The sequence below is a fragment of the Rhincodon typus genome, chromosome 40, assembly GCF_021869965.1.
Source record: "Rhincodon typus isolate 14 chromosome 40, sRhiTyp1.1, whole genome shotgun sequence".
NCBI classification, from domain to species: domain Eukaryota; kingdom Metazoa; phylum Chordata; class Chondrichthyes; order Orectolobiformes; family Rhincodontidae; genus Rhincodon; species Rhincodon typus.
In genome coordinates, this window is record NC_063371.1 from 9,778,858 (window position 1) to 9,799,469 (window position 20,612).

The following is a 20,612-nucleotide window of genomic DNA, read 5'->3' on the forward strand; positions in this document are numbered from 1 at the left end:
AAGGTGGCAACGCAGCTGCCAGTATGCGCACAGCAAGCTCCCACAAAGAGCAGTGAAATATTCGCTAGCTCCCTGCTATTCTTCAAAATATTCATACGCAGTTCAGAAGGTAGATGGGCCTTGGTTTGATGTCTTATCTGGAAGACACCATTTCTGAAAGTGCAGTAATCCCTCGGTATTGCAAAGCAGTGTCAGCACAGACTTCTGTGCTGATTAGGCCTTGAGTTGATCTTGAAGCCAAGAGTGCCCCCAGCCAAAACACAGCTGGTGCCCAAATATGAAGATATCAATACTCGTGACGTTGACCAGAAGTTTCTCCTAACTAAATGGTGGGTAGTCTGAAGCCACAGATTTGGGTTCCCATCAAAAAATAAAACCCTATTCCCCAGCCAGGCACTCCATCCTGACTGCAGCTGAACCAGACCATTCAGAATCTGGTGTCCTTTTTGACTTGGCTTGGGTTTTTCACACCTGAAACCATGCTGACGTCCACCTCGAACATTGTCTCTGCCCTTGACCTGGCTCGTTTGCTGTTGAAAAGCCCTCATCTATGTTTTTGTTGGCTCCATGGTTGACTGCTCTAAAGCTTAATGGGCCCACTTGGCACCTTGGACGCTTCATATTTGTCAAAAATTTCAAGAACCTTAACTTGTGCCAAGTTAGTTTCACCCATCGTTGAATTCTGATACCATCACTGCGTGAGTTTTAACTTCTCTTCCTTGTTCTCAAATTCTTCTGTGATCATCCCTCTATCATCTCCTCCAAGCCTTCCTGAGATTGCAGGGCTCCTCTAAATCTGGCTTTTCCTTCTGTCTCTGGTTTTCATTGCCCTACCACAGATGGCTGTGCCATCTGGTGCCTGGACCCCAAATTCAGGAATTCCTTCCCCAAGCAGCTGACATCTCTGTGTCTGTCTGAACCTATTAACTGCTTATTTGAAGGTAAGTTCTGACCTAGTTTTTGGTCACGTGTCCTCTTCATATGGCTGAGTGTCAAGTTCATCTTGGCAGCTGTTCCTTTGAAACACCCTGGGACGATCTTCTGTGTTCAAGGTTTATGTAAACACAAGTTGTTGAGAAAAATAGATTGGAGGACGAGCTGGATGTGGTGTCGGAAAATGGATTTGCGATCAGGCAGCTGTCCCTTAATGGATAAATCATCTTTTGCCTTAAGATTGGGGGCAACAATGTCAATTATGTGGGCACTCAGGAGCAGAAGACAGATTTGGATGTTATGGAAGGTGAAACTCTTGAGTGCCCACAGGCTTATTATGAAGCAAGAAATAATTCAAAACTGTATTGTCAGGAGCCTGCAGTGTTCAGCTATTCTCCACTGTCTCTTTTCAAGTGTGTACTGGGAATAGCCACACCTTCGACAAACTCCAGTAAGCACAATTTTTCCTCATCTTACACAATGAACATTGAAAGTGACTGGAAAGAAGCCAGACCCAAGAGAGGGCATTTAAAACAGCCCTGTGCTGATTGATTTACAGACATCCTTTCCATGCCTCTGCACCTCAACCTCCTGTCCGTCCACTTTCTACCCTACCCTTGTTCCCCATTCCCTCCCACTCCTTTCACTCCTACCCTTGTGTGCAGGGATCATTTGTAGCATTCCCTGCCTCCACTGGAGCGGTAAATAGATTTTAATTGCTGTGCTGAAAGGGAAAGGTTCATATACTGTTGGCTGAGCAGTGTCTGCTTGCACTGTGGACCTGTTGTAGTTAATGGAGAACAGTGCACACAGGAATCAAACTCTGAATCTGCATTTTCTGTTAGTCTAGTCTGCACATTAGTGGTGGTTCATCGGATTTGCTTTCCTTCTGGCTTCAGGTGCAGATCAGACCCTGGAGTCTGAGTGACAGCGACTTTGTGCTGGATGGCTCACAGCCTCTAGATCCCAGGAAGACCGTCTTTGTGGGAGGGGTACCAAGACCCCTGAAAGCTGGTAAGTTACTGCACGCTATTGAGTTAAGCAGGGTGATTGACAGAGTGTGCGCGACAAGTCCCGGTTAACTCGGAGGGTTGGGGGAAAACAATTCCATTGGGCTTTTGCTGAGGAACTGGTCAGGTGCAGTGAGAGGTTTCAAGTCTTGATGCTTGTGTAAGAAGTGGAAAAGATAGGAGTGTGGGACACGTTGCAAACAGGTGAACAGGGTTTGATAAACAAAGCGAGTTCAAATCTGACACCAAATCCAGTTTTGCTGCTTAAATGTGTAACTATGTCAGACCACAATTTTGACACACTTAGTGTCTCAAAGAAGTGTTGCAAAGCAATAAATGCGGCTGTGTTCTTTTTATTTCCTGATCTGGGCACAGCATCAATACTTATATTCTTGTCTCTCTAAGCAGTTGGTGAAGGGAGGCTGCATATTTTTCTAGGTCCCTAGTTACACACACTCCCAAATCGCTCATTATGACTGACAAGTATGTTATGACCCACCCTCAACAGGGCCTAGTGTTACTGTCACTAGACAGTTAATCCAGAGACCCAAGTAAAGTTCCAGGTACCCAGGTTCGAATCCTGCCACAGCATTTGGTGAATTTGAGCTCACTTAAAAATCTGGGATGAAGAGTCTAATAATGACCATGAATCCATGGTCGATTGTTGGAAAAACCCGCCTGCTTCACTAACGTCCTTTAGGGAAGAAAGGTGCTATCCTTACCTGGTCTGGCCTACATGTGATTCCAGACCTCTGGGCAATTAGGGTTGGCAGTAAATGCTGGGCTAGCCAGTGATGCCCTCATCCCATGAATGAATAAAAGAATACTTGGTAAAATGCACTGAGTCTTGAATCCTGGTGCTTCCAGGGTCTTGACAAAAGTTAATGATGTAATCACAGCAGACAAAGTTTACCTTTTTTGTTGGAATTAATTTAACAAAGAGAGATCAGGTTCCTGCACAAAACAAGAACGAGTGTTTATTACCAATCGGTAATAGGCAATAGCAATAAGACAACAGCTGTGAACTACTCGTGCATGGCTCACGAAGTTAAGATTGTAACTTCCTTTTTAAAATTCCAAATACACACATGGACACAGACAAATGAAAGAAAACAATGATTTTATGGTTGGAGGCTCTGTTGAGGTGTTTGTTTTGCTTTTGAGGACTTTATGTTCTTAAGTCTCTTTTGTCCGAGTTCGTTCACTTCTTTGCAGGAGGTACTACATTTGTACACTAACTACAACGTCTCTTAGTTACCTGTTAAAGACAAGAGCTTAAAGCAACTAGTGGGAGAAAATATGCGGTGGTAGGGCGGGGTTGAGAAAGGAGGTGGTGGTGATAGAAAAGGAGAGAGTTAAACCACCTGTCCTTCCCGCAGTCGAAAGGCTTCTCAGTAATTGTTCACACCCACATGCTATTCAGCTTTTCAACAATCAATCAGAATTGTTGCCAGCCTGATGACTTTTGGCATCTGTGACTGGTCCCAAATCAATCTGCTACTTGTTGCTGGCCAAATTTCACTGTGCATACACATCAGCCATGTGCTGTGTAATTGACAAATGCCCCTCCTGCAACTGCTTGAACAAAACAGCAATGTAAATATCACATTGAGTTTTGAAAAGTGCAGCAATCCCCACTGTTTTTTCTCCCCAGTGTGGTCCACCATCTAAAATACAGGAAATGAAATGATGGGGTCTTTACAATGTTATACATATCAACCGTAAATAGTGTAGTTCCTGTGAAGCACTGTGTATCAGCTTATTAACTGCTAAGTCTGTAGCTAACATGTCTTGAACCTAATTCTGTTTCCTATTTCAAGACCACCTTGGCTATTGCATTTTATAATGGCATTGACACAGTCAACAAGTATAAAACCGAGTACCCTGTAACTCTAGTCGGAGACGATATGTGCCATCAGCAAAATTGCACACTGATTTGTTGGGGGGGTTCATTTTTTAAGGTTATGGGATTAAAAACCAGCAAAGGTGTATCAAACTTGTGTAGAATCTTTGTTCGAAAACACCTGAAGTACTATGCGCAGCATGTCCATATTCTAAGAAGGTGTTAGACAAGGTGCCAAAAAAAGTGACGATAATGAAGATAGAATCGCGAGGTTATCGATATCAGGAAGGATTGAACAAATTCCTTTCGCCAGAAAGGAGAAGCCTGAGGGGCGACCTGATAAAAGTCTTGAAGATTTTAAAATGGTTTGTTCAAGTAGTCATAGCGAAGGCATTTCCAGTTGTAACAGAAACCAAAACCAAGAGCCACAAATATGGTAGTTAGGAGTAAATCTAATTGGGAAACATCTTTATCCAGAGTGTAGTGTTATGGAAGGGATATTATTAAATATATGATTAAGCTGGAGAGGGTTCAGAAGAGATTTACCAGGATGTAGCCAGGAATGGAGGGTTTGATTTATAAGGCGAGGCTGGATAGGCTGGGACTTTTTCCACTGGAGTGTAAGAGGTTGAGAGGTGATCTTAGAGAGGTTGAGTAAATTATGAAGGATATAGATAAGGCCAGTGGCAGGTGTCTTTTCCCTAGGTTGTTGGGTTTCAAGACTAGAGGGCATATTTCTAAGGTGAGAGGACAAAGATTCAAAAAGGACATGGGGGCAATTTGTTTACACAGTGGTTCATGTGTGGAATGATCTTCCAGAGGAAGTAGTGGATGCGGGTACAGTTACAACATTTAAAAGACATTTAGATAAGCAGACGCAAAGAAATATTTGGAGGGATATGGGCCAACCACGGGCAGGTAGAGACTAGTTTAGTTTGAGATCATGGTCGGCGTGGACTGGTTGGACTGAAGGGTCTGTTTCTGCGCTGTTATGACTATATGAGAATGTGAAACTCCGTGCTACATGAAATATGGCTGAGGTGAACACTACAGCTGCATCTAAAGGAAAGCCAGAAAAGGCTTGGTGGAGAAAGGAATCCAAGAATGTCTCGACTAGTTTTGATAGTCAATGATGGGAGGAGGTTTGTGTGGACCACGAACAATACCAGTTGGGCCCAGTGGCCTGGTTCTGAGATGTACATGCCGTCTAACCATTGAAACCCTAAAACAACCTGGAAAATGAATAGCTTTAATCTGTTCACATTTGTTCAGCACAATATACATCCAGCAATCAAAAGTAAGTACAAATCTTAATTATGACATCAGATCAAATCCTCATGCTCCGTATTTATGTCTCCCGAAATAGTGTCTTCCAATAGCTTTCATATCTAAAGCTTGGAGAAGCGTCTTGACACACTCTAATTCTTCCCTGTCTTGGTCTTTCAACTGGAAGTTCATAGTCACTGAACAAAGTCATCCCATCTCAAACCCCGCCTCTTGATTAAATCCTGCAAATGGTGCAGGGAAGATGCTGTCCTTGTGAAAATGAAAGAAGGACGAAGTGCGGCCAAGTATTGATGATGTGCAAATTACAGGCGACGATGTTGCAATAATCTTGCTGTTGGTCCTTGTGATGGGAGGGTCACCGGCATGGGGGTTGGAGGGAGAGGGGGGCAAGACGGGTACTGAATCAGGAAGCTTGAGTTGTTGCCATCCCTGATGTGTGTCAAGAATTCCCACCCTCAACAATCCCTTACACCTGATCACATGGAGGGAAGTCAATAACTGGACTGTCTGAGCCTTCCCTTGCACTCAGTTTTTGAGCAGCGGTCATAACTTTGAGCCAGAAGCTCCTGTGTTCGAGACCTATTGCAGGATGTGTTGGCAACAGAAGGAATGGTCGTGACATGGCTCAAACGTAGAGATAATGAATTTGCTAATCCTTCAAACTGTTCCCCAAATGGGGGAATATTGTGTATGACAACAGGTAACAAATTTGATGTGAACGCTGTGAAGTCTTTTTCCATGTTGTCTGCAAAGCAAGTTTCATTTTGTGTGCTTTAAATTTTTTATCCTGGGCCATGGGGTATTGGTTTGAGGGTTTTGGTCAGGAATGCGGGAGATGTTGCAGGTTTTGCCAAACCAGCCCCGTAACTCTGTGAGTTTGCTGTTGCAGTGGAGCTGGCCATGATCATGGACCAGCTGTACGGAGGAGTTTGCTATGCTGGCATAGACACTGATCCTGAGCTGAAATACCCAAAAGGAGCAGGCAGAGTGGCATTTGCCAATCAACAGAGCTACATTGCAGCAATCAGTGCTCGCTTCCTCCAGCTACAACATCGGGACATCGACAAACGGGTAAGACCTATTTGTACAACCAGTTTGGGCATTGTTTAGAATAGAGAAAGCAAATGAGGAATTTCAGATGTAGGCATTCAAAAAGGAAGAAGCTTGCCTTTGCATAACACCTTTTCAGAATGTCTCAATAAAGTTCTCCTGGAGTGTGTTCCATGTCGTAACGTAGGAATTGGAGCAACCAATCTGTGCACAGCAAGCTGCCACAAATAGCCATGTTATTGTAACTGGTCAACCCTCATTTTTCTCCTTTTGTTTGTCGAGAATTAAGTGTTGACCCAGGACACATAGAGTCAAAAGAATTTTACAGTGCAGGAGGAGGCTCGTTTCACTTATTGTGTTTGTACCGGTTCTGGAAAGAGCTACCCAGCTTGTCTCATTATCCAACCCTATCTCCTTAGCCCTCTAAATTCATCACTTTCAACAATATGTCCAGCTGTCTTCACAAACCTCTGATAGAATCTGCCTCCACCACACTCCCAGGCAGTGCATTCCAAATCCAAACAACTCTGAGTAAGGATGTTTCTCCTCATCTTGCTCCATCTCTCTTTGTGACAGTCTTGAAATTGTGACCTCTAGTTAATGACATACCACCTTGTACAAACAGAATATCCTTCTTTACCCTGTTCATAATTTTGCATGCCTCGATAAGGTCACCTCTTAATCTTCTCTGCTCCAAAGGAATAAGCCCAATTTCTCTCATCTTTCTATGTATCTAAAATCCTTCATTCCTGGCATCATTCTAGTCAATTCCATTTGTAATCTCACTAGGGCTTTGACACCCTTCCTTTAAATGAAGTGTCCAGAACTGAACATAATCCTCCAAGTGTGGTCTGATCAATGATTTGTGGAAGTGCAGCATCACTTCCTTGTTGTTATACTCTATGCCTCAATTTACAAACCCAAGGATCATTTTAACGTTCTTAACAACTGTTTCAATGTGCCTGGCCACTTTCCGAGCATTATGGACTTGAACCCTGAGGTCCCTCTGATTTCCTCAAAGTGGTACCATTGAGACTCTATTATCTCTCTGTGTTTCTTCTATCAAAATGCACAACTTCACATTTCTCTACATAGAAATTAATATGCCAGGTGTCTTCCCATTTGGTCAACTTGTCAGTGTCCCTCTGAAGTTGCTCGCTGTCATCCTCATAATTGACTACTCTCCCAGGGTTAGTGTCATCTGCAAATTTAAGACATGATATATTGCCTTCAACACCAATTTCAAAATTGCTTATATAAAGCAGAAAAAGTCACGGGCCCAAAACCGATCTCTGGTGAACACCACTTTAGACCCATCCCCAGTCTGAGACCTGTCCATGTGTACCTACCCGTTGTTTCTTATTGTTGAGTCAACTTCTCATCCATGCTGCCAAGGACCCATCAATCCTGAACATGTCTAGTTTCTTAAACTGCCATGTAGCACCCTATCAAATGCTTTCTGAAAGACCAAATATACAATATCTACAGCAGTACCCCGTGTCCACTGCTTGCGTCACATCTGCAAAGAACTTAATTAAATCTGTGAGACATGACCTGCCCTTGACAAAGCCATGTTGACTATCTAGTATTAACTGATTTTTTTTCTAATTATATATCTCATGTCGTGGCCTCCATCAGTTTGCCTACAGTTGATGTAAGCTGATCGGTCTCTAGTTATCCTTTGTCCCTTTCTTTAAACAATGGCGTCACATTTGTAATCCTCCAGCCTCCGGGACTAATCCTGTGTTCAGAGACGCCTGGAAAATTTCTGTCAACGGCTCCTTCACTTGCTACCTTGCCTCTCTGGGCAATTCCTGTACGAGCCTGGTGACCTCTCTACCTGGAGGGCTGCCAGCTTTTTAGCACCTTTTATTTATCTGTCACTATATGGCTCAGTCGCTCACCGCCCACATTTTCAACTGGGTCATTGTCACTGTTGGGTTCTGTCTGGACCAAATTAGAAATGTACTAATTTAGCACCTCTGCCATAGCCTTTGCTTCACTGAGCAACTTATCCTGCTTGTTCCTTATGGGCCCCATTCTATCCCTCAGTAATATTTTGCTATTAATATGTTTGAAGAACATTTCACAATTTGTTTTAGCGTCGACTACTGTCCTTTCCTCAGAGTCAGAGAGCATTGAAACATTGAAACAACCAATTGATGCTGAACATAATTCCAAACTGAACTCGTCCCACCTGCCTCCTCCTGGCCTATATCCCTTCAAACCTTTCCTATTCATGTACTTATCCACATGTCTTTTAAATGTTGTTGACTGTGCCCGCATCCACCACTTCCTCCGGAAGTTCGTTCCACACCCGAAACACCGTCTGTGTAATAAAATTTGCCCCTCACGTCTTTTTTTTAAATCTCTCTCCCCTCGCCTTATAAATATGCCCTGTAGTATTGAAATCCCCTATCCTAGGGGAAAGACACCTACCAGTAATGCTATCTATACCCCTCATGATTTTATAAACCCCTTCAAGGTCACCTCTCAACCTCCTAGGCTACAATGAAAAAAATCCCACCTATCCAGCCTTTCTTTATAACTCAAACCTTCTATACCCAGCAACGTCCTGGTAAATCTCTTCTGAATCCTCTCTAGCTTAATAATATCCTTCCTTTTACTCAGTGACCAGAACTGGACACAGTACTCCAGAAGGGGCCTCACCAACGTCCTGTAAAACCTCAACATGACTTCCCAACTCCTATACGCATCTTAGCCTTCCTTATTTTAGCCTTCGCTTCTGGCCTGGATTTGAGATACTCTTCCTGATTTCTATTGTTGTTGTCTATTCATCTCTCTTTTAGAAGTCTCCTATTTTCCATCCACTGTTTTATCCACCAGAAGGCATTTTCAATCAACCTGCTGCAATTCAACCTTTAGACTGCTAAAATCTGCCCTCTTCTAATCTGGGATCTGAATCCTTGACTGATTTTTATCCTTTACTGACTTAATATTGATCCGAATTGAATGGAATCCCTCTATTACTGTTTGAAATACTAGATCAATTATGTCCATAGGAGGATAGATCGGAACTCAATTGAATGGCATATAGGCTGACAGAGAAAATAATGGGGAAAGAGGGGCTGGGGGAACAGTTTCCACTTTTGCGGTGGAAAAATCCAGATGGGGTGATGAGGACTTTTCTCTTCAAGCTAATCATAAATTCGTAGCTTCCCTGCAGTGTGGAATCAGGCCATTCAGGCCATCAAGTCCATACTGACCCTCTGAACAGCATCCCATCCAGATCCATTCCCTTACCCTATCCCTGTAACCCCACATTTCCCATGGCTAACCCACCTAGCCTGCACATCCCTAGGCACTATGGGCAATTTAGTATGGCCAATCCACCTAATCCGCATATCTGTGGACTGTGGGAGGAAACCGGAGTACCCGGAGGAAACCCATGCAGACACGGGGAGAATGTGCAGACTCCACGCAGACAGTCGCTCGAGGTTGGAATTGAACCTGGGCCCCTGATGCTGAGGCAGCAGTGCTAACCACTGAGCTACCTTGCTGCAAAGTCTACAGCAGAGGTACTAAATTAGTCTATTTTTAATTTGGTCAAGGCCGAAGCCAATGGTGACAATGATCCAGTTGAAAATGTGGGTAGTGAGCAACTGAGCAGTATAGATAGTGACAGATCAAGATAAGGTGCAAAAGTAGCAGGGTGAGATTCACATTTTTTCTGAGACAACAGTGGCAAGCTTTATTGAAAACAGATGGTAAGATTGGATATCCTATCTGGAGCCTGACAAACCCACACACCATTTGCATGTGATCTGAACCAACTGTGACGTAGCTGCTTTGACGCAGGCTCAGTAGCTTGACTCTGCATTTTATAATTCCCTTTGCTCTGGCTGAGTGCATGACACAAGCGAGTTGAAATTACATTGTTCAAAAGTGGATAGGATTTAAACTTCAAGTAGGTAGAAGTGGCAGGGTTGTGAGCTGAGACTGTGTGACTGAGATTAACTGAATGTCTCTGCCAAAGAGCTGGCACAGACATGATGGGTTGAATGGCCTCCTTCAGCCCTGCTGGTTTCTCAGATAGTTCCCAGATCGGTCAATTTGCAAAACAAACGATTGTTTTATTTTGGTGGGTGAGATAGAAGTGTTGGTCAAGTTGCAGCTGTTGTTAAAACTCCCGAATCACATCACAGCTTAAGAATCTATCCGTATGGTGACCTGCTTCCACACAATAATTTTTCTCTTGCCCTCCACTCTCCATCAGCCTGGTTCTGTGACCAATTCCTTAGTCTTCAAAGCCAAAAGGATTGAGATTTCCAGGGCAGGTCCAGAATCTTAGCATCCTGTGCAGGCTGCCATGTGAGGGCAGTAGAGAGCACAGGCTAATCTTCCATGGTTGAATCAGAGATAGTAGGAACTGCAGATGCTGGAGAATCCGAGACAACAAGGTGCAGGGCTGGATGAACACAGCAGGCCAAGCAGCATCATAGGAGCAGAGAGGCTGACGTTTCGGGCCTAGACCCTTCATCAGAAAAGGGGGAGGGGAAGGGGGTTTTGAAATAAATAGGGAGAGAGTGGGAGGCGGATAGAAGAGGGATAGAGGAGAGGATAGGTGGAGAGGAAACAAACAGGTCGAAGAGGCGGGGATGGAGCCAGTAAAGGTGAGTGTAGGTAGGGAGTTAGGGAGGGGATAGGTCAGTCCAGGGAGGACGGACAGGTCAAGGGGGCGGGATGAGGTTGGTCGGTAGGAGATGGGGGTGTGGCTTGAGGTGGGACGAGGGGATAGGTGGGAGGAAGAACAGGTTAGGGAGGCAGGGACGAGCTGGACTGGTTTTGGGATGCGGTAGGGGGAGGGGAGATTTTGAAACTTGTGAAATCCACATTGATACCATTGGGCTGCAGGGTTCCCAAGCGGAATATGAGTGACTTGTACTTCTATCAAGATGCTGATCCACAGGTTATGGTGTTTGGTAAAGACAGTGTGTATGGATTTGAAAAAATGGGAGGTGTGAATCCCTCGGGCTCCATTTTTAAGAAGAAAATAGGTCAAAATCAGGCAATTTTTCCCTTGATGGTGGGTTGCAACTGTGATCGTAATGGTTGCTGTTTGCCTGCACTTCACTGGAGCTCTATATTGAAGGACCCTGAAATTTTGAGAGTCTAGATAAGGAGTTACGTATGTGAAAGAAATGTCATTTAGAATGAGCACAAGCGTTTGGCAGCTCTCAGTTCTTTGTTGGTACAGGCTGCCCTCTGGTGGGTACCTTTTTAGTGAAGCCTCTGATTAGGTCCTTGTGTCTTGAGGAATTAATTTTTGACTAGCTGCAGGAACCGGGGCAGCCCCAGTTTGTGTAGGAGGACAGTCATGTGTTGAAATCAGAAGGAAAACACCGGAAAGGAAACTGATTTGCGGCCAGAAGTATTTCGGCAGCAAAAACTTACGATTTTTATGCACAGCAATGTCTGTTGACCATGTCCACTTCCATCTGGTTGAGTAATTTGTGTGGCAGAATATTTGATGTTCTGGTCATGGCCAGCTGTACTCTTGCTCATTTTGTGGAGAGTCTGGCATTCACTGTGATTTCTCCTCTTCACTGGTTTGAGTGGAGCAATCCGGCAAAGTGTCCATTGAGTGATTGCTGTTGGAACAGTCCTGTGCTATCTGGGGTCAGAGATTAGGAGGAGATCACTCTGCAGGCTCAGATGTGCACTCAGTGTGTAGTGATCAGAACCAGGTCCAGGTGGATTTCACTAAATATGAGTTCCCTGATTGGGGCTGTTAACTTGGACCAATCAGGGAGCCCTGGCTGACTGACATGAACAGGAGATTCAGAAGGTCTCCTCAGTCTAGGGTCTGGCTCTGAGCTGGCTGATCAGAGCCCATGTACTAACCACATGTAAAGAAAGGGTGACTTGGTGATGGCATACCTGCCTCCTTGGAGTGATTTTAACTTGGTTATGTCAGATCACAGGCTAACATCCCTGTTCTGCTGGCATTCATGCATATCATGAACAATGTGAAAATGACAAGATAGTGTATTTTTGCGATGCTGATTGAGGGATGGATGTTGGCGAGGTGACCAGGCTTTCTTTTCTTTGAAATGATACTGTAGGATGTTTAATATTCACCCAATGAGGCTATTGGGACCTCAGTTTAATGTCTCCACTGAAAGCCAGCACCTCTGGCAGTGCAGTGCTCCCTCAGTCCTGTCCCTGAGTTGACTTTCAGCCTTGATATTACACACTCAAACCTCAGAGCGAGACCTGAACCCGAACCTTAATCCAGAGGCCTGAAGTAGGGGTGATGAGACAAAACTTTAAATCTTACTACACCAGCTGCGACTTTGAAGTAAATAAATTTGGAATTGGAAGTTAAAACATGATCTTGTGACCTTTCTTATGACAGCCTGGTTCATTTTATGGGCTAACGTGATCGATTTTTCTTTCACGGAAGCACCTTAGATACCATCTTGCAAACCCACGACCACTTCAACCTGGATGGACAAGGGCAGCAGGTACATGGGAACACCACTGCCTTATAAGTTCCCTTCCAGGCCATGCACCACTCTAGCTTGGAAACATATCGTCGTACCTTTCCTATCACTGGGTCAAAATCACAGAACGTTCTCCCTAACAGCACTATGGGTGTTCTCACACCCCAAGGACTGCAGCTACTCAAGAAGGCATCCCACCACCACCATCTCCAGGGCAGCAAGGGATGGGCAATAAAGGTTGGCTGAGCTAGCGATGACCCCGTGTCCCACGAGTGAATTGAAAGCAATGACAAAAGCATGGTAATAGTAACTTTGAGATGATCTAGGTTGTCGTAAAAATATCCATTTGATTCACTGTTGCCTTCATAAGAGAGAGGGAAGTGCCATCCTTAACCTGTCTGACCTGCATGTAATGGTTGACCCCCTTAAATGAGGTGCCTTGTCCTTGCATTCTAGAAGGCAACTTAACGCTACCTTCTCGAGTGCACCTGGAGATGCCGCGTCCTGTCGCCATTTTTTTTTTTCTCTCTTTCTCTCAAAACAATAATGACCAGAGGTGGTGTTTTCGGTCGAAGGGACGCTCAGGTAGGGTGAGAAACAGCGGGTGAGAAGAGACACTGCTGACTCCCTCTGCTTTCTCTCACTGGCCAGGTGGAGGTGAAGCCGTACGTCTTGGTGGACCAGCTGTGCGACGAATGCCAGGGCGCCCACTGCAACGGCAAATTCGCCCCTTTCTTCTGCGCCAACATCACGTGCCTGCAGTACTACTGTGACTACTGCTGGACGAGCATCCATTCCCAGGCTGGTCGCGAATACCACAAGCCGCTGGTGAAGGAGGGCGGGGAGAGGCTGCGACAGCTACCGTTTCGCTGGAGCTGAGCATGGCCCGTCTCTCTCTCTCTCTCTCTCTTTTTTCCCCCCCCTTTTTGGGAAAGAAGGGCACCAATTTGCGGGACCCACGAATCGATATTTAGTGGCTATTTGTTAACCTGCCGTTCCTTTATCTAGAAGTGTTTGTGCACAGAATTTCCAACCCAGTATATCTTTTGTTTTTTTTTTAAGAAAAGAAAAAAAAACAAATCTGGCTTTGCCTGTTCACCCATCTTGTTAGTGCAGATGTATAAAATGAAGGTGTAATAGTGTTTTTTTTTTTGTAGTCCTCCAACGATGAAATTTTTTTCTTCTTTTTATTTTGGTCAGGGGTGAGGGATTTAATTGAATGCACCAAGCAGAGTGATTCTGGGTATAGGGTGGGGTTAATGAGTGTTCTGGGGTGATGGGGGTTTGGGGGTGGCGGGGGGCGGGGGGAATGTGGTGGGCATGAATTGTGCCGTTGAGTGAAGGGTCCACTCGTGCCAGAATTGCATGCATTGATCAAAAGTGGTATGGAAATATAGTGTGCTGTGACGCTGCAGCGCCCGGGTGATTGTTGACAGCTGGCGAAGATGAAACTAAGTCCTTCTGAGTGACAGATCTCCCGACAGCCCATGGTTGTACAAGCGCACACGTCTGTCCGTCACTGATCCACTCTCACGCATCTACCTCCCCTGGCTTCTGCTGAGTCAGCGAGTCTCGTTTTGGTCGCTCCGACGCAGGAATTCGGGAGCAGTGTCACGTCTTGAGGTTTCTGGTTGTCACTGGAGTCTGCTGCTGTGTGCATGGTCCGGGTTTCAGGTGGGGAAATAGGCTCGCTTGCAACACCTTTCCCAGATGCTGACATCTGTCTCGGTCGGGCATCTTGGCCAGTTTCGTGGGGTGTGCTATGAAAGCTGTCAGAACATGTTCAAGATTCAGGACATGAAGGGTGAGGATGGATAAACTGGAGTCTCTATGACTTGTGTTCGCATCTTCTGGTTTGATGATTGAAATCTGTGTACTTCTCCTTGTCATACAGGGGTCAGTTGCCTGATCTTAAAAAAAATCCAGAATTTTGAATGTATTCAGCAGTGACTAAGATGTTTACACTACTTGAGCAGTTTGTCAGGCGAGCTAGTTGGCCATCTTGGGTCATCTTCCCAAAGATACTTCTGTCCAGGATAGGGCACTAGCACTTCTGAGAAAAACAGATCAAATCTGAATTTGAAGGGAACTGGATGCCGTGTTATGTTCATTCATGTCATGTGTCTTCCAGTTTTATTTGGCTACGAGGCCCCTGCACGGACTGAGCTGAGACAATCTCAGTTCAGTTCCAAGGATATCTGAGCCCCAGACTGCACATCTGCTGTTGTGGCACGCAGTTGGCATGGCACTGGAGCCCTTCTGGGGCAGAAGAGGGGCATTTCACTCTGTAGATTTTCCACCTGGTCGTGCTTGCTGTTGATGCTCAGTGCCTGAAATGGGACGTGTTTGTTCCTCGTCAGTTAGCATCCATCCCTTTGCTGAGGGCAGAATCCAAAAAGTGTTCTTGGATGGTCGATGATGAATAAAGCTCCTCTGGGAACAAACAAAAACACAAGATTCTGTGTCAGTTACAGATTAGGTCTTTGGAGTGCATACCTTCACCCGTCTTTCTGCTCAACTGTTTTGGAAGAGTTGATGCTGTCGTGCAATCACTTGGCTGGTCTTTGCCTATAATGTCATCTTGGGACAAGCATTGTGCTGCCACTGACCTCTTGATCACATCTTTTCTGTGGTTTTTGGTTTAATGCAGTGAGGCTGGCAATCGGAGCAATATCCACCTTTTTCAAACTGCAGCCCTGTACTTTTACCAGAATTATCTTCACTTTGTGAGTGTTTGGTCCCTGTGCACTCTGCATTAGGGTTAGGGTTCTCCTATTCCAGCCTAGTTAATGTCATAGCATGACAGCCCCACAGGATAAGAGAGCAGCAACAAAAGACACAGACGCTCTGGGTCATATCTGTTATGAAAGTGTGAAGCAAACAGCCTTGTGGAACTGTGCCTCTGATGCAGGATGAGAGGAGGGGACTGTCATGGAAGCTGGTGCGTGCAATCTAAGTGACACACTTTGTGCGAAGGCCCATTGTTTGTTCTGTTGGACAAAATGTTTATTTTTTTCCTAGCTTACTCTCAATTTGGCAGCTAAAATAGGTGTCTGCTTCCCAGTTCATCACTTCTTTATTGTGCACAGTTTGAGTTTCGTGGCTGAATTTTTAATGCTTTCTCTTTTCTGCTGCCCACCTTGTTGGCATAGTTCCTTCCACAGTGCTGAATATTACTTGAAGAATTCCCTACAAGTCTCTGGGCTGGTCTTCAGCAGCTCATAACGAATCTTCTTCCCAATCTCCCAAGCACCAGGAGGTACTTTTTGTTTTGCCTTTCACTGGCTTATTAGTCAATCCAATCTCGGACAGTGTACCATGCCACCTCATCATCAGATGAGCCTTGGGTCTGTCCTCGTACTGAGGCTTCGCGTTATACTTGGATGGAGTATGGATATAGAGAGGGGTGCTCCCTTAACCACATCCTCTGGTTGGTGTTGTGTCCAATGCAGTGTTTCTGTAGGGAGATGGTGAAGTCCACTTCAGCCGCTTCTGAATCCCCTCTCCCAGCTCTAGCCATCAGCCAGAATTGTGCTATTCGGTGGTTCGGTTTTGACTCAACCAAGTACACCCTCTCTCTCACACAGCCCCACTCACATTGCTCATACCCCAACAAAAGGCCTGCATCCTGCAACCAGAACAACTGAACCTTCCTTGGCTTGGACTTATTTGAGCAGCCTTTGTTATGTTTCACAGTGCGTTATTGTTGTTGAGTCGATCATGGAAGGCCTGGCTTCCCTGTGTCGATCCGAGATTTGTGTCCAAAGCACTCCTGACATATAGGGAAGGCAAGAGACAAGTCAGGGGTCCTCTTTGTGCTCACCACCCCTTGTTGTCTGGCTTCAGGGAAGGTTAGCCACAGCACAACTGTGTGGTCGAGTAGCAGGTTGTGGATTGTAATTTGCTGGTTCATTTGGAAGATCACTCTCATGGACACATTGTTGGAGCAAAAAGAACATGAGCCCAGGAATTGGCTGCACGTGTTAGGAAATGAATGTCATGTTGATTCTATATAGCACAAACAGCATTTTAACACTTTCATCCCATCACCACACCACACGCCAACACGAAACAGTAACACAGTGAAACCACCTTACTTTTATCTGAGTGCAAGGATGTGCATGCTGTTTGTTAACTTATCCCTTTGTTCATTGGAGTTTTGTTCTTCACTTATCCATTAGGTTATCTAATGTAGAGAGTGTGTTGGGAGCAGTTACTTGGTTATGGCTCCATTCTACTGTCTACCTTTCTCTGTCACATGAGCCCTTGAAAAGCCGCCACTAATGCCTCTGTTCGACAGTCAGCCCCAGCTCAATGCAGCGCAGTTCACGTACCGTTTGTATCCTTTCTGCACTAAGGCAACTGAGAGTGCATAGTCTCTCTCTCCCCGACACACACACACACACACACACACACACACACAGGCACACACACACACACACACACACAGGCACACACGTTTCTGATCGAATGTCCTGACAGAAATAGAAACAGAGATGCCAAGCATCGGTCATCGAGGCTGAGAGTTTATTTGTTTATCGATTTTTTTTTTTTCCTTTAGTTTCATCTGATTAGAAGGTTGTTTTCTCATTTTAAAAAGAAATTTGTGAGACACTTTCAGGTAAGGTGGTTCCTAGAAATGTGGGATGTACATCCGCCTGATTGTCCGAGACAAATGGTAGCCTAAATTAGATTCAGTTCGAGAGATTTTTCTGGATGGGCAGTGAGAGATTGCTTGCATTGTTTTTCTTCTCCCCCCTTGGTCTGTTGAGATGGAGGAACTTCATCACGAAGCAACAGATTAGACCATTAAACCATTAAAGATGAGAGGTGGGCGTATTAGTATATTTTATTGAGCTTTTCTAGTCTTGGACGAGGCAGCTGCAGATCGAGCTGGTGAGTCAGCCAGGGCCTCCCTGTCTGGAGTACTGTTGTTGCGGTACGTGTGGCAGAGGGGATGAGCAGAACATCAGGCTGAGTGAGGTGCGGTCTATCCAGTGTATCGAAGGGGCTGAGTAATGGTCACAGAAGACAGTTGCCAAGGGTGGGTTGCCATGTTGAGTCTGCAGAGGTGGTGGACACATATGGTGACGTGTCGAATGGCCTCTATGAGGCATATACACGTGTTCTGTGATCACAGTTGGCATCCCGCAGTTGTTGGGAATCAGATTGAAGGAGCGGGTAAGTGTTGGTGGTTCCGAGGTGGTGAGGCAGAAGTATCATAAATTGTGGTGAGGTGTGGTGGGGGGGTGGGTGGATAAGGATTGAAAAGTAATTGGAAGATTTTGGGGGAGGAGATGTAGAAGGGAACAGGGAAAGTGTAATATTTCTTGTACAACAGCTGGTGTATCTGCTCTTGCATTAATGTAATAATTCAAACCCCTACCACCACCTTAACTGAACTACCAGTGTTTGGTATAATTGACACTTGAACTAGATTTTAGCAGTTTTGTAAAGAAAATATATAAATCAAAAAAATGAGATGCTGCTTTTTCTACTAAAGAGTCACATGATTTTTGTATTTTTGTATCGCAACTTTAATGTCCAGTGATGTTTTCTATTACTAATGCTTGTATGTAATGTTAAACATGGACATGTGACTCTGTAGATATCTAGTAGATACCTCAGTTTTTTTTTCAATTTTAAAATCTTATTTTTTTTTCTCTAAAGTAAGTATATTTCGGTTCTGCAAAGACTGACAGATAATTTATCTTTTAGTTTAGTTGGGAGATAACATATATAAATATATATAAATATATATATAAAACAGTATGCACACTGTAAAATTAAAAATGTATGAGGTCTGAGGTATATTGTTTGACAATGAGAATTTGCCAAATAAACGCTTGATTTCTGTGAGAAATGTCCTTCAGTATACTTTTCTTCCTATGTGTGTGTGCATTTGTGTTCCAGCTGGAAGACTTTAGGGCAAGCTCAACATACCAAGCAAGATGAGTCTGGGCAAGTTGTTGACATTATATGCTATGGTGTTGATTGAGTTTAATGTGTTTCATTTATAGTGGATACAAGTTTGGACCTATCTTTTTCTGCAAGGACGAGTCAGAAGTGGCCAAGCTGGTCATGGTCCGGTTGAGGTATTGGTGGGTAAGAGGACATAAAGAGTTAACATGGAGGCTCACTCAGACTCAATTACTCAGAATCTGGGAAGCAGGCCAGGAGTGTATCAGAGTGTCATAAACTTCAGTCCCTCCAAAACACATGCCCTGTTGTGACTCTGACCACATTCCATTTGCCCATCAGGCCTGTGCTCGCTCGCCTACATTGGGCAATGTCACAAACTTAAAATTCTAATCCTCATTGTTAAACCCCTTCATGGTCCCAAACCTCTTCCAACTCTCTGAAGATGTGTTCTTGTGCACCCCTGATATTTATCACCATACCACTGATGATGATCCTGCCTTCAAATACCTCAGCTCTGAGCTCTGAAATTTACCCCCCCTAATCATTTCTACCTCTCTGCTTCCTAACATGGTCCTTAAAGCACCCCACCCCCCCACCTTTTGATCAATCATCTGAGCACAGGTCCTATTATCTTTGGCTTTGAAATACTAAAATCTTGGCCAGAAGTTCTCTGTTTATGATCCTGTGATGTTGCATTGGGATTTTGAACTACATAAATCCAAGTCATCGTCATTCTTCAGGATAGACAAACAGGAGGCTGGAAGAACACAGCAAGCCAGGCAGCATCTGGAGGAAAGGAGCAGTCAACATTTCAGGTATTACCCGAAAGAAGGGTAATACCTGAAACTTTGACTTCTCCTGTCCTCCAGATGCTGCCTGGCTTGCTGTGTTCATCCAGCCTCTAGTCTGCCTACCTTGGATTCTAGCACCTGCAGTTTTTTTTTGTCATTCTTCAGGGAGTTTGCGGGTAAGATGCTTTATAGGCTGGGCAAATGCACTGCGAAAGTGGCTCTGGTTTGGATACTGCTAACTGGAGGAGGGGAAGCAGTCAAGTTGAGTCCTTAGTTGTGAACATATAAGAAATTTCTTTGTTCATTTTGAAGCATTGATCTGTGCTCTGCAGGTCCGAAGGGCCACCTTCTCCACGTACTGTGCTTGTCAAACGTGACCTTTTTGCAATCAATGAAGAGATACCCGGCAAATAAAGATTTCAGTGACACCAGCAAAGTTACTGTTGCAACAGAATGTCTTGTCTAACTCGGTCACTTAGGAAAACATTAGCGTCACAACAATGACCCTGCCGCAGAAGCAGATCGAAGCCATTGACCACTTTCTAAATAAATAAATCTCGTTGCTCGACAGACATGTCACTCAAGGTCAACATTCAACCGAGCTTGCGAGACTCCAGGAAGCATTATTGCAAACATTAACATGAATGCTTTGTGCAAATAACACAACTGGATCACTGACATGTGCAACATCCAAACAACTGCAGGTATTTGTTTCTTTTCTGATTAGAGATAAGCAGGAGCTGACCAGTTCGCCCCTTGATTCTGTTCCTGCAGTTCCATGCATATTTTTAATGAGGTGTAGCTCAAACATGTCAACTCATTAAACTGGCATTATAATTAACACCGTAACTTCGGGACCAAGCGATTTCACTGTTTTAGCTCAAGGCTTTTGTTTCACCCTCCCACAACAAAGCACAGACAAACAAAGTCATCGGTTTGCAGCCCATCGTCGTGGGTTTATGTCTCCGATGACAAATGAAGCCAATAGCCTAGTCTCACCCGGCTGTGTACAGTCTCTCTCCAATGTAATGTACGTTTCAGTAAAAGGGGCGACTGAAGAAATCTGCTCAGAGTGACATTAAAAAGGTAACAGATAAACAAAAGTCACTTTTTGCTGTAGTCATAACTCGGATCATCCATGCCAAAAGTTAGCATCATTCCTATTCAAAGATCTAATAAATATCTGCCAAGTCAACAATTTACTTAAAAAGTACTTTTGAGATGTTGACTCAAGTGCGGACTGGAGGCAATGAGCTTTCAACTTTCCCTTCAATGTTAACACAGTCAAAAAAAATAAAAAGGAATATAA

The 20,612-nt window shown here is 44.5% G+C and overlaps 1 protein-coding gene across 1 annotated transcript in view; it reads left to right on the forward strand.

Annotated features, from left to right (window-relative positions):
- The window catches only part of LOC109922156 (cytoplasmic polyadenylation element-binding protein 2-like), a 46,111-nt gene extending 27,662 nt beyond the window's left edge, over positions 1-18,449 (forward strand). Inside the window, exons 6-8 of the mRNA XM_048618606.1 lie at positions 1,833-1,947; positions 5,963-6,144; positions 13,242-18,449. Coding sequence (XP_048474563.1) covers positions 1,833-1,947; positions 5,963-6,144; positions 13,242-13,469 — 525 coding nt within the window. The 3' untranslated portion in view covers positions 13,470-18,449. The remainder of the gene's footprint in view (positions 1-1,832; positions 1,948-5,962; positions 6,145-13,241) is intronic.
- Positions 18,450-20,612: the final 2,163 nt, after the last annotated feature.